Genomic DNA, 14,058 nt, shown 5'->3' with positions numbered 1-14,058 from the left:
AGATCGGTCTATATGGGGGCTATACCAAAACATGGACCGATACTCACCATTTTTGGCACACCTCTTTACGGGCATAAAATACCTCTAGATTTCAAATTTCAGGCAAATTGGATAAAAACTACGATTTCTATAAGCCCAAGACCCTAAATCGGGAGGTCGGTTTATATGGGGACTATATCAAAACCTGGACCGATATAGCCCATCTTCGAACTTGGCCTGCCTGCAGACAAAAGACGAGTTTGTGCAAAATTTCAGCACGATTGCTTCATTATTGAAGACTGTAGCGTGATTACAACAGACAGACAGACAGACAGACAGACAGACAGACGGACAGACGGACATCGTTATATCGTCTTAGAATTTCTCCCTGATCAAGAATATATATACTTTATATAGTCGGAAATCGATATTTCGATGCGTTACAAACGGAATGACAAACTTATTATACCCCCGTCACCATTCTATGGTGGTGGGTATAAAAACTTCCTGTGCAGTTAAAATAAAGAACATCATTGGGAGTACATCTTCTGGAAGTGCTTTTAAAGTTGTGCCTTTGGAAGAACTTCCAAATTTTTTTGCTGTGTAGTTGTAGTATAAGTTAAGCATCAATATGTATTCGCTTAAATAAATAAAAAAAATCTTTAATTCAGGACCCTTGTTGTATTTTCTATGTCTTCTATGAGGGTGGCATGGTTGAGGGTTTTAAAAGCCTTCGATAGTTCATAAGCCTCTAAGTCCGTCCTGTGACTTATTGATTGGCAGCTACTAGTGAGAGACCGGCCGCAACACTTATACACTGCTCGACTCTTTGTATTACGACTTTTCATTACAATCCCTGTTCCATCATCCCTCCTTCAGGAGTTCGAAAGAGATCTTCCTATTGTACACAACATTCCTGGGGCTTAACCTTGTTGTATATATTACTACTGTATTTATGTTACTATTGTATTACTACTTTACCAATAATTTATATATTACAAAACATATATGTTCTGACTCACTTGTCATATAATTAATATAATAAAACTTCTACAATACATACTTAACATGGTGTCAGAGTGAAAAAAATAAAGCTAAAAATTTTGTATCATAAAAGAAAAGTTTTTTAAATCATGCCTTCTGAAACGGGAAACCACCAAGCAGTTGGTGGACAATTTGTTGCCTCGTTGAACCCAATAAATCTAAAAGCCGCAAATATGGCAAAAGAGTGGAAGCGGTGGTCAACGCAGTTTAAAATATTTTTACGTGCATCAAATTTGGAGTCCGAAACGGACCAAAGAAAAGTTGCATTATTACTTCATCACATTGGAAGTCAGACCATGGATATATTTAAGTCGTTCGATGTCAATGAGGATACGGTAAAATATGATGATTTAGTAAAAATGCTCGAGACTCATTTTGTGCCACAAATCAACATAGTTATGGAAAGGCACAAATTTTTTACCTGCAAGCAAGAGGAGACTCAATCCATTGACGAATATATTACACTCTTAAGGAATTTAAGCTCTAATTGCGATTTTGGTGTGCTGAGAGATGCATTAGTGAGAGACATATTTATATGTGGACTGTCGGTTTCGTATACAAATATAAAGGAGAGGCTTTTGTCGGAGGGTGATATAAAGCTAGAGAAAGCTATTGTAATAGCTAAAAATATTGCCATGGCAAAACAGAATGCTTTGGTTTTGCATTCTGGAAATGCCGAAGAAAACACTATTAATGTTGTTCAAAAAGGATATGTAAAATCTCAAATCAGAACTCAAGATACCAGATTCAATCAGAAATAAGGGTTTTGGAAGTTTTCGGCGTCAGCATGAAGGAACCGGTAGAAGTGCTAGAAATGACAACTGTAATAAATGTGGACAATGGCATAAAAATAAATGCCCTGCAGAAGGTGTGAGATGTCATAAGTGTGGAAACTTCAATCATTTCGCAAGAATGTGTTTCTCAAATAACAAATTAGTTAAACAGCTGGGTAAAAATGATGACACTGATGTTGATGAAAATCAAGACGACCTATTTATTGGAATGGTAGACAATGTAGAGAAAAAAATGGCGGAGTGGAATGTGGAGGTAAAAATTAATGAATTTGAGATATCATTACAAATAGACACTGGGGCACAAGCTAATATATTCATATGAAACAGCCAGGAAGTTAGATATTCTAAAAGTCCTAAGAAAAACACCTGTTCGTATTTTTACTTTTAGTAAGGAGAGGATTCCTGTTTTGGGAACCACAGATTTGAATGTGAGGTACAATTCTAAATTGTTTTCTATAACATTTTTTGTTGTAAATTTAAACTGTAAAAATATAATAGGAATTGAAAGTGCCATTGAAATGAACTTAATATCAAAAGTTAATGCAATTTCATCGGAACAAATAACTGAAAGATATTCGGATGTGTTTAAAGGTCTTGGTCTATTACAAAACAAATGTAAACTAACAATTAATAGAGATGTCACTCCGGTAGTGGAACCACCTCGGAAAATTCCGTTCAAATTGTATAATAGCTTAAAAAAGGAATTGGAAAGAATGATAGATTTAAATGTGATTGTGCCTGTCAGTGAACCAACTGAGTGGGTTAATTCCATTGTGCTAGTAACAAAGCCAAATGGAAGTATAAGGGTTTGTTTGGATCCAAGAAATTTGAATAGACTTAGAGAAATATAAACGAAATGTACAATTGAACGCTGAGTATACATCTAATTATTACAATCGAAAGTCAAATAAAGTGAAGCCTTTAATAAATGGAGAGAAAGTTATGTTTAAGAAAACTCCTGATAGTAATTGGTTTCATGGAGAAGTTGTAAATGTTTGCAAAGAACCCCGATCATTTGTAGTTTTGGATAACAATGGTTCTCTTTTTAGGAGGAACCAAGACCATATCAGAAAATTGCCACCTATAATAAATAACTACAATTCTAACGAAAGGGAAGATGAGAGAGATGTTGAGAATCCAAATAAGAAGAATAATGAAAAAACTAGTAACACGACTAGGTGTGGCAGAACCGTTAAACAACCAATTAGATTTGGGTATTAAATTACAATAAATAAATATTAACATCATTTCAATGAATCTTTCAATTATGGTTATTATCTTGTCCTTTATTATTAAATATTGATACTTAAATTAATTTTGTTTTATCTTCACATCTATTCATTATAATCATATGTTGAGAAGGGAGATGTTGTATATATTACTACTGTATTTATGTTACTATTGTATTACTACTTTACCAATAATTTATATATTACAAAACATATATGTTCTGACTCACTTGTCATATAATTAATATAATAAAACTTCTACAATACATACTTAACAAACCTAAGTTATATTTCCACTGATAAATTTCGCTTGTGTCCTTCGGCTTTATTACTAAGTGTATAAACACAACCATAGCGATAGGCGGAGCCACAGTGGTGCAATGGTTAGCATGCCCGCCTTGCATATACAGGGTCGTGGGTTCAAACCCAGTTTCAACCAAACACCAAAAAGTTTGTCAGTGGTGGCTTATTTCTGAGTGATTCAAAGTTTTTGAAAGTTGCTTCACTGCAATGTGGAACGCCGTTCGAATTCGGTTATAAAAGCGGGGGCCCTTGGCATTGAGCTTAACATGGAACCGGGCAGCACTCAGTGATAAGAGATAAGTTCACCAGTACTGGTATCACAATGAACTGAATAGTTTATATGGGCTTGAAATATCGGGCTGCCCCTAAACTAACCTACGATGTCCGTCATTTGGCATGTTATGCGCTTTACAGACTATCAGTTATTCCAGACGACAGTGCTCGTGTCAAACATATCCCATATATTGTGCACATTATAAGTTAAGTCCTAAGGCATAATCGATACTGCTGCATGTTTATGGGATCGATAACACATTTACCGATTATTTAGTTATCGCCGACAAGTCGTATCGATTCGACACACTGTAAGATTCTTTACAAACACCGACATTCCGTCCGGAATAACTGATAGTCTGTAAAGCGCATTAATTGGTAGCTGTTATGTTCTAATCGAGTCTCAGGAGAAGTAATGTCTCATGCATGTTCGCTACTGGTGAGAAAAGAGAGATCGTTCGTAATGATTATCCACTACTCGAGTCATAGCTTGGTTTCAGTAGCAGTTTTCCCAGACATCGGGTATAAATGAGTCTAAAGCCAAATGTCTGGTCCATTCTCCTTGTTCTGGTATGCGCAGATGCTCAACATCAGCATAGAGATTTTATCGTAGTCGAAAATGGACTAATCGTTTTTGTTTGTCAAGGAAATCGAAAAGTCGAAGTCGACATTTTGTATTCTACAAAATCGACTAATCGACTTTTGAATCTTTTGAACAACGAATAAAATCGACTAATCAACATTCGATGTTGGCGGAAATCGACTTTTTATATTGTCCGAAATCAACTAATCGAATTTTAACGAATAATCGAATTTGATTTGAAAGGGAAATATGACGTAGTATTTTTATGTTGAAAATTCCTCAATAACTCGCACGTCACGAGGTTAAAAGTCGTTACCATAGCTAATTCTTCGTAGCTATGACTTTGTTTACGATATTGGCAATTTCGGTTGAAATAAATTGTGGCGTGTCGTTGGTTTGAAGGTCACGAATGCGATGATAGACTCTCCCTGTCTCTGTATCACTCTCAGGTTGTTCTACAAGCTGCCGCTTGGAAATCCTTACCAGTATTTTCGGATCTGTCAGCGCCAAGAAGCCAAATTGATATTCCAACATCCCTCTTACAGATTAGAGGTGTGCACGTGACACGAAATTGTCGTGACTCACGAAAATTTTCGTGACTCACGCTCGTGGCAACGGCGTGAGTCGTGAGTCACGCTCATGGCAACGGCGTGAGTGTGCGTGAGCGTGATTAACAAACCAAAATGTCGTGCGTGTGCGTGAGTCACGAGAATATTATCTTCGTGAATGTGCGTGAGTAAAGAGTTAAAATAATCCCGCTCACCAACATAAAACGCTTAAGAGTTAAATTCATTTACAATTTTAGTGACAACTGGGATGTTAAGAGTGTAATAACGCTCTCGATTTTAATAATGCTCATGTTTTCAGACACGTCGCTGAGGTAAATTACTCAAAAAATTGTTCGTGAGTCACATTTTTCGTGAATCACGATATTTTTCGTAAGTCACGGTATTTTCGTGAGTTACGGTATTTTCGTGCGTGAGTGTGCGTGAGTACAAATTTTCTTTTCGTGAGTGTGCATGAGCGTGAGTCCTACCAAACAATATCGTGCGTAAGTGTGCGTGAGTAAGATTTTTCCGTCGTGAGTGTGCGTGAGCGTGAGTAAAATATTACTCACGTGCACACCTCTATTACAGATACAATAGGGTAACCCATCACCCAATCCAAGATTCGCCCACACAACAAAAAATTGTTTACTGATTGGAATGATTTGGCGCCTAAGATTTTTTCTTTATTTTTTGTTAATTTTTGCTTTTCGAGAAAGATGCATTTCGTAAATGGTGGTTAAAAATCCAAAAATGTCGAAAATTTTTCGTCAATTTAATGCATCTCAAAATTTGGAATAGAATTCAATTTTCGCACGAGATAGTTCATTTTTCCCATAATGTAGTTTCCTTTTTTTCTGTGTAGCAGTACATTTATCTTGTGATACTCTCACATCATCATCAAGTCAGATAAGTACTTTTCGACCCACTCTCGTAATTGAAATAAAATAAATGGATTTACTAAATGCAAGCAAAAACAAAATAATAATTGCCATATAGTTCAAGATGGGCCAACATACATAAAAACATATTTATGGGAATCACCACATATGGGAATCACCTCACGCACATACAAAATTTTCTTTAGTACAATGCTTTTATTGAATTAGTAATGTCAGTTGGTGAATCCCCATCATGTTATCTTCTACAGTTCCTATAAGCTCACATTGCAAGAGATTTTTATGTCAGACTTTGAAATACCCTACTCTACAGTATGGATAATCGAGATTGGTAGTAGAAACAAGTATATACGGCCGTAAGTCCGGCCAGGCCGAATCTTATGTACCCTCCACCATGGGTTGGCTAGAAACTTCTACAAAAGATGTCATCCACAATCGAATTAATTTCAGCCGGATCGGATGAAATTTGTTCTCTTTGAGGATCGGCAAGCCAAATCGGGGGACCGGTTTATATGGGGGCTATATATAATTGTGAATCGATGTGGATCAATTTTTGCATGGTTGTTAGAGACCATATACCAACACCATGTACCAAATTTCAGCCGGATCGGATGAAATTTGCTTCTCTTAGAGGATCGGCAAACCAAATTTGGGGGTCCGTTTATATGGGGGCTATACGTAAAAGTGGACCGATATGGCCCATTTGCAATACCATCCGACCTACATCAATAACAACTACTTGTGCCAAGTTTCAAGTCGATAGCTTGTTTCGTTCGGAAGTTAGCGTGATTTCAACAGACGGACGGACGGACATGCTCAGATCGACTCAGAATTTCACCACGACCCACAATATATATATATATATATATATATACTTTATGGGGTCTTAGAGCAATATTTCGATATGTTACAAACGGTGGAGGGTATAAAAACACCAACATTAGAGTGAGTGCAAATGAAACTTCGAGGGAGGATGAGCCCAAAGGATGTTGGGAGCCACCGTGTTGAGATGGTTAGCATGCCCGCCTTGCATACACAAGGTCGTGGGTTCGATTTCTGCTTTCACCGAAACCCAAAAAGTTTTTCAGCGGACTATCCCACCTCAGTAATGCTTCCGATTATCCCACCTCAGTAATTCTGTTTCTCTAAGTGATTTCACTGCAATGGTGAACGCCGTTCGGACTCGGCTATAAAAAGAAGGTCCCTTGTCATTGAGCTTAACATGGAATCGGGCAGCACTCAGTGATAAGAGTCCATTGTGATACCACTGTGGTATCACAATGGACTGAATTGATACATCGGGCTGTTACCTAACCTAACCTAACTTAAAGGATGCTGCCCGATTCTATGTTTAGCTCAATCACAATTAGCTTCCTTTTTGTAGCCAGATTAATTCCTTAAATCCAAAATATCTTTCTTCAAAGTATGCTTAAGTCCCAACATTAGACTTGTGTGCTTTTAGTGCTGGATAAATTTGGCTTTAATTTGTTTTCTTTCGTTTGTTATTTTGATGAAACACCAAATATTGGAAAAACATGTAAAATTCTATACATCCACACCTTTTTTGTAATGGAAATTGACTGATTTGTACGATAATTCTCGTTTTCCAAAAAGAAATTGAGTCACTACGAAGACATAGACCAATCAGTGATGGAAAATACAATTTTTAAGAAAGTACAAAAAAGGTATTCTTTTGAGCGAAAAAGTACTTTTCACAAAATTTCAACAAAAATTCCATTGTCAAAAGCTCCGTTAGACTGAATTTAAAGCAAATAAAATTTTGTTTGTCAACTCCTCAATTAAAAAAAAATTCGAAAATTTTCTATAGAAATAAATTTTTTATTATATTTCATTTTAGCCTGATAATGAAACAGGCAATTGACGTCCAAATGCATTATATCTAATTATACAATTATTTTTCGAGCTTTATGGACAGATATAGATTAAGGAACATGGTTAATAGAGCCATTTTCTCCATAAGGAATTAGCATAAAGGGCCCAAAATTGAGTTATCTCTCCCAGCCAGATCTATACTAAAGGCTGTGGAAAGGTTCATTCGCCCGAACCGAAACATGTACAGTCCAGGCGTGTATAGATTGGTATCTGGCGTTTTCTTTTCAATGGCTCTATTAACCATGTTCCTTAATCTATATCTGTCCATAAAGCTCGAAAAATAATAGTATAATTAGAAATAAATTTTTGAGAAAATTTTGGTAATTTTCTATAAAAATACACTTTTTCCAAATTTTCTATAGAAATAAACTTTTGACAAAATTTTCTATAGAAATAAAATTTTGACCAAATTTTCTATAGAAATAAATTTTTTACACAATTTGCTATAGAAATCAAAATTTCAAAATAGAAATAAAATTTTGGAAAAATATTCAATAGAAATAAAATTTTGAAAAAAAAAAATTATAGAAATAAAATTTTGATAAAATTTCCTAGTAAATAAAATTTTGACAAAATCTTCTGTAGAAATAAAATTTTGAAAAAATTTTCTATTTTATTTTTACAAAATTTTCTATAGAAATAAAATGTTGAGAAAATTTTCCAAAAGAAAAAAATTTTGACAATATTTTCTGTAGAAATATAATCGTGACAAAACTTTCTGAAGAAATAAATTTTTGCAAAATAATATTTTTTGGTAATTTTTGGTTCGCATTATTTTAGTAAGCGATCGATAACTTCTCATCTAGAAAGTGTTCGTGTGCAAGCGTAATGTAAAAACGGGTGCTTTTTTCGACTAAAGCATTCTTGAAATTGAATAAATTGGTGACTTTGACTATGGCTTTTACAAAATCGGGATTTTATTATTTTATTCATGATATGTATTTCGACAAATCAATCACAATAAATGACAATTTGGAACTAAAGAAACGTCACTTTACGAAAATTCAATCTGGCAACACTTGCGAGATTTGAGATGTTCAGAATAGAACACCCGAGGAACGATGTTCTGGATAGCTCATACGAATATTGCATCCAGTAAAAGAAAATAGACCTATTAATTGAATTTGCACATCAAATTGTGTATTCGAAGGGTATATATGATTCGGCCCAGATAAATATTCGCCGCATTTACTGTATGATTGTAATTTTTTTAAGCTATAGCGTCTGTAATCACCAATTTTTTTGTTTTGTTTGCATGATAAAGTTTTGCATAATATAAATATTGTATTTTTCTAAGAAAAAAAAAAAAAAAATATTTCTATAAAAAAAAAACACACACACACACAGATGCAACAATGCTTTAATCTTAAATAGAATTGGGAATCCCTTGCAGACAATTGATACAGATGTGAGATGTTGACGGACTAATTTAATTTCTATAGTGAATGAAAAAAGTTTACGTGGATTCAAAGAAAAATTTCATTCATTTCATGAAAATTTCAATGAAAATTTCATTGATATAACGAAACATTTTCATTAGGATAAAAAACTATTTGTTAATAGCACGAACATTCTCTACAATAAAGAACAATTTCTTTATATTAACGAGCTTGTTTCGTTAGCTCAATTTTAATGATACATTTCGTTAATATAATACAGCTTTTTCTACCAGTGTGATTTTCATAAGGTTATAAGGTCTCAGTGGTGGAACAGTAGGCCCGAACTTATCTATGGGTAACAGTACGTTTCCAGTATGGTTAGTGATTACTGTGATTATATATTAGGCTTACTTTCTTTTAGTGTTCTATACCCAAGTCACGAGAACCTAAAAGAAATCATATTCTACGTTTTTTCCAGAATATGTACAAAAGTATGCAACACTACCATCAGCTGTTTAAATAGGAAGACCAAAATAAGTGAACTTCTACATATTCAATGCATACATTTATAATGTTCAATCTAGTGCGATTATTTATGACCCTTTAAAGCTTTCTATTTCATCTTAATGGAGAAAGTAATCACAATAAGTGGCAGTGTTGCCAGAATTTTCCGGGATCTTGTCCCCAAAATGTGACGCTCAAATACCCAATTTAATTGAAAATAAATTTTTGTCAATTTTGTTTCGAGGTTCTGGGTTATAAAATTCGTAATAATTTAATAATTGCAAAAAATTTCTTAGGAAACAGCGTAAATTGTAAAGTAGCTCTTGGGCCCCCAAATAAATGCCAAGGAATAAGGAGGAGGAATGTTCTTTGTAATATTTTGAAGATTCTCTGTATTTCCTTAGGCCCTTTTTAAGCATTTAGAAGTAAAGAATTTCATATAAACCTGATTTACTATACTGAATAGATTTCAAAAATCCCCGAAATTTTTGAAAATTCCCCAATGAATCCCCAACTCAAAAATTTCGTCCCCATCCACGAAAAATATTCCCGATTTGGGGAAAATCACCAAAACTGACAACACTGATAAATGACGTCACCTCGCAACACTTAAATTTGGCAATACTGCTGAGAATAGCACTGTTGTCCCCAAAATGTGACGCTTATTGGCAAGTTTTAATCACAATAAGTGGCAGTGTTACCAGAATTTTCCGGGATCTTGTCCCCAAAATGTGACGCTTTCATCTTCTCAAATACCCAATTTAATTGAAAATAAATTTTTGGCAATTTTTTTCGAGGTTCTGTTGTATTAAATTCGTAACAATTTAATAATTGCAAAAAATTTCTTAGGAAACAGCGTAAATTGTAAAGTAGCTCTTGGACCCCCAAATAAATGCCAAGGAATAAGGAGGAGGAATGTTCTTTGTAATATTTTGAAGATTCTCTGTATTTTCTTTAGGCCCTTTTTAAGCATTTAGAAGTAAAAAATTTCATATAAACCTGATTTACTATACTGAATAGATTTCGATAATTCCCCACAAAAATCCCCAAATTTGTGAAAATTTCCCAACAAATCCCCAACTCAAAAATTTCGTCCCGATCCACGAAAAATATTTCCGAATTGGGGAAAATCACTAAAACTGACAACACTGATAAATGGCTATTGTGAATCAAGGAGACGTCACCTCACAACGCTTAAATTTGGCAATACTGCTGAGAATTGCACTGTTGCCAGTATTTTCAGGGACCTTGTCCCCAAAATGTGACGCTATCATATCCTGAAATACCTAATTTTATTTCCAATAAATTTTTGGCAAATTTTTTTCCTCTGTTGGTTAAGCTGCTCTTGTAGTTTAGTCAACGCAATGGTTTTTAAGCTGAGATCAAAACAACAAATATATATTTTTTTCAAATAGTAATGGAACCTATTCCTTTTGTAGAAAATTCGTATAAATTTAATAATTGGAAAAAAATTCTTAGGAAACAGAGTAAATTATAAAGTAATTATTGGGCCCCCAAAAAAATGTCGTGGAATAAATGTTGTTTTTTTTTATTTTGAAGGTTCCCAGTATTTGCTTAAACCCTATTTTTAAGCATCTAAGAGCAAAGAATTTTATGCAAACCTGATTTATTATACTGAAAAGGTTTCGATAATTCTCCACAAAAATCCCCAAATTTGTGAAAATTCACCACCGAATCCCCAAGCCCCAAACTCAACAATTTCGTCCCCATCCACGAAAATATATACCCGATTCGGGGAAAATTCCCAATACTGCCAACACTGATAAATGGCTATTGTGAATCAAGGAGATGCCAGTTCACATTAATTAAATTTGGAAATACTGGTGAGAAGTGCACCAGAAAGTACGAAATACAAGAGAACGAAACTGTGAAGCGAGACTGCGTCAGTAGATGGCAGTAATTAGGAAAATTCCTCAGTTTTTGTCCTTGTTTCTTGGTGACACCAAGGTTTCACCAAGTTCAATTCTTTGCCGAAACGTGAGGAAAATAGGATGTAGAACCTACTTTTTAGTAACAAATGTTCTTTTTTTTAAATTTTTTCATTGTAGAATGCCTTAAAAAGAAGGTTCCTCGCTTCATTAATACCGCACAATGGCCACCAATATCTCCACATCTCAATTAGTTGGGCTTTAGCGCCTGGGGCATTTTAGAGAGTAAGGTTGGTACTAAAAAAATTTGACACTGTGTTCAAACTTTGACACTTTTTTGTCACTCTTTGTTGTACTACTAAAAGAAAAGAAAGAAAGAAAATCCCTTTCATTTTAGTTTTTGTAGCAGCTTATTATAGATTTAGTTTTGGGGATTAGTAGTTTAAATCGAACTTAGTACAAACCTTTAAAATAAAATTGAGCTTGCACATCCGCTATTATAATTTTGAACACGTTTTCATTCACATACCATAGCGTTATCAAGCGGCCTGAAGATATGCAAAGAAAATGGTCTATAGTGGGTAAACCGGGTTCTCCGCTGAACTGTTAATTTCAAGGATTGATTTTCGTCTAGTACAACGTTCGCACTAGACACGAAATCTCGCTATTTAGAACCAGAATCTCTTTACAAATCTCAAGTGTTCGGACTGGCAAAATAACGAGATTTCGTAGATTTGAGGATTTAACAATTGCCCAGCGGCGTAAATCGAGAGCACTTTCGATTTAAAGCATTCACGGAGCCCTTATTTTAGAGGTAATACTCATACGATTAGATCTTATAAAATAATCCCTTTTGTAAGACCTCTTCATTCTTTACAAAAAAGTTGATACTCATTCATCATTCATTGCAAAAAACAGGCCTTAAAAAAGGTCTTTATTTACTAAGATCGCTATCCATTTTCTCATAAAGGGTGATACGGTCAAAATTTGGTCAATATAAACTTGACGTATTTCTTTCAATTTTGCATTTAAAAAACCTGAACACCCCTCATTTTGAAGGTGTGTGTGTGTAGAATGTTGCTCCTATTTTGATTTTGGAATTCACTCTTCAGTTGTCAAAATGCCGTCCAAGCAAGAAGAGCAGCGTATCAAAATTTTGGTCGCGCATCGCGAAAATCCGAGCTACTCGCACGCAAAGCTGGCAAAATCGCTAAAAGTTGCCAAATCAACCGTTACAAATGTAATTAAAGTGTTTGGGGAAAGTTTGTCGACAGCCAGGAAGTCTGGATCGGGGGGAAATCGAAAACCGGAACCCGCTGAGACGACAAAGAGAGTTGCCGGTAGTTTCAAGCGAAACCCTAACCTCTCTCTCCGAGATGCCGCAAATAAGCTGGGTGTATCGTCTATAACCGTGCATCGAGCCAAAAACGAGCCGGACTATCGACTTACAAGAAGGTAGTGACTCCAAATCGCGATGATAAACAAAATACGACGGCCAAAGCGCGATCCCGGAGGCTGTACACGACGATGCTGACGAAGTTTGACCGCGTGGTAATGGACGACGAAACCTACGTCAAAGCCGACTACAAGCAGCTTCCGGGACAGGAGTTTTATACGGCAAAAGGAAGGGGAAAGGTAGCGGATATTTTCAAGCACATAAAACTGTCAAAGTTTGCAAAGAAATATCTGGTTTGGCAAGCCATCTGTACCTGTGGCTTGAAAAGCAGCATTTTCATAGCTTCCGGGACTGTCAACCAAAAAAATTACGTGAAAGAGTGTTTTGGCCGGATTTGGCATCTTGCCATTACGGTAAAAAGGCCATGGAGTGGTACGCCGCCAACAACGTGCAGGTGGTTCCCAAGGACAAGAACCCTCCCAACACGCCAGAGCTCCGCCCAATTGAGAAATACTGGGCTATTGTCAAGCGGAACCTAAAGAAGACCAAAAAACTGCTAAGGACAAGCAGCAGTGCAAGGCAAACTGGCTTTCTGCGGCGAAGAAGGTGGACAACGTGGCTGTACAAAATCTGATGGCAGGTGTCAAGCGTGAGGCCCGGCAATTTGGATTTGGAAAAGCGAAAGCCTAACTGAATATTTTTCCTGAATTTTATACTAATTGAACTTGAAAAAGAAATTTAAATTGATTTTTTAAATAAACGATTTCACCGATTTACACGCGTTTTCCCTTGACCAAATTTTGACCGTATCACCCTTTAGCATACTTGTCGAGGCCTTTTGAAATGGCTTATCTGGGACACGTGTTTAAAGACACATTTTAAAGAACTCCTAATAGTCCTTGTTTGGTATTGTGAATTACAATCTGTTCTTGCAACGAGGCAAAATAAAACGATTTTTAAAAAGCAACTCATTTTCCCATAGCAAGCTCTCATAATTTACGAGACCTTTGAAAAGCCCTTATGCCGTAAGCCAATTCATAAGTTTTTCGACAACGCACAAACAATATAACGGCTTAAAACAAAACAAGTCATGTTCTCCTTTCATAAGCCCTTATGCCGTTAGTTTATAAGTAACCGAAAGTTAAGAATAAAAATAATTTTGCACAATTTAAAGCAACACGTGTTTTTTCATTCGGGTTTGTGATTGTTTTTTTTTTTTTTAAGTAACTGAAGTGTCAAATATGCGGTAAGTATATATTTTTTGACTAATATACTATATTGAATTACATTATAATAATAATTTTATAATAATTTTACTTATTTATTTAGCGGAACCTTCTACCATGAA

The 14,058-nt window shown here is 35.3% G+C and overlaps 1 protein-coding gene across 1 annotated transcript; it reads left to right on the top strand.

Annotated features, from left to right (window-relative positions):
• The first annotated feature begins 1,112 nt into the window (after positions 1-1,112).
• Positions 1,113-1,784, top strand: LOC142231417 (uncharacterized). Its single transcript, XM_075302024.1, has one exon. The coding sequence runs from the start codon at positions 1,113-1,115 to the stop codon at positions 1,782-1,784; it is 672 nt and encodes a 223-aa protein (XP_075158139.1).
• Positions 1,785-14,058: the final 12,274 nt, after the last annotated feature.

This window comes from Haematobia irritans, chromosome 3 (genome assembly GCF_050003625.1).
Source record: "Haematobia irritans isolate KBUSLIRL chromosome 3, ASM5000362v1, whole genome shotgun sequence".
NCBI lineage: Eukaryota > Metazoa > Arthropoda > Insecta > Diptera > Muscidae > Haematobia > Haematobia irritans.
Note: the sequence above shows the minus strand (reverse complement) of the source record. Positions and strands in the feature narration are given on the sequence as shown.

Bases quoted from the DNA above. Each gene is read 5' to 3' on its own strand.
- LOC142231417 (XM_075302024.1), top strand. From the start codon at position 1,113: ATGCCTTCTGAAACGGGAAACCACCAAGCAGTTGGTGGACAATTTGTT.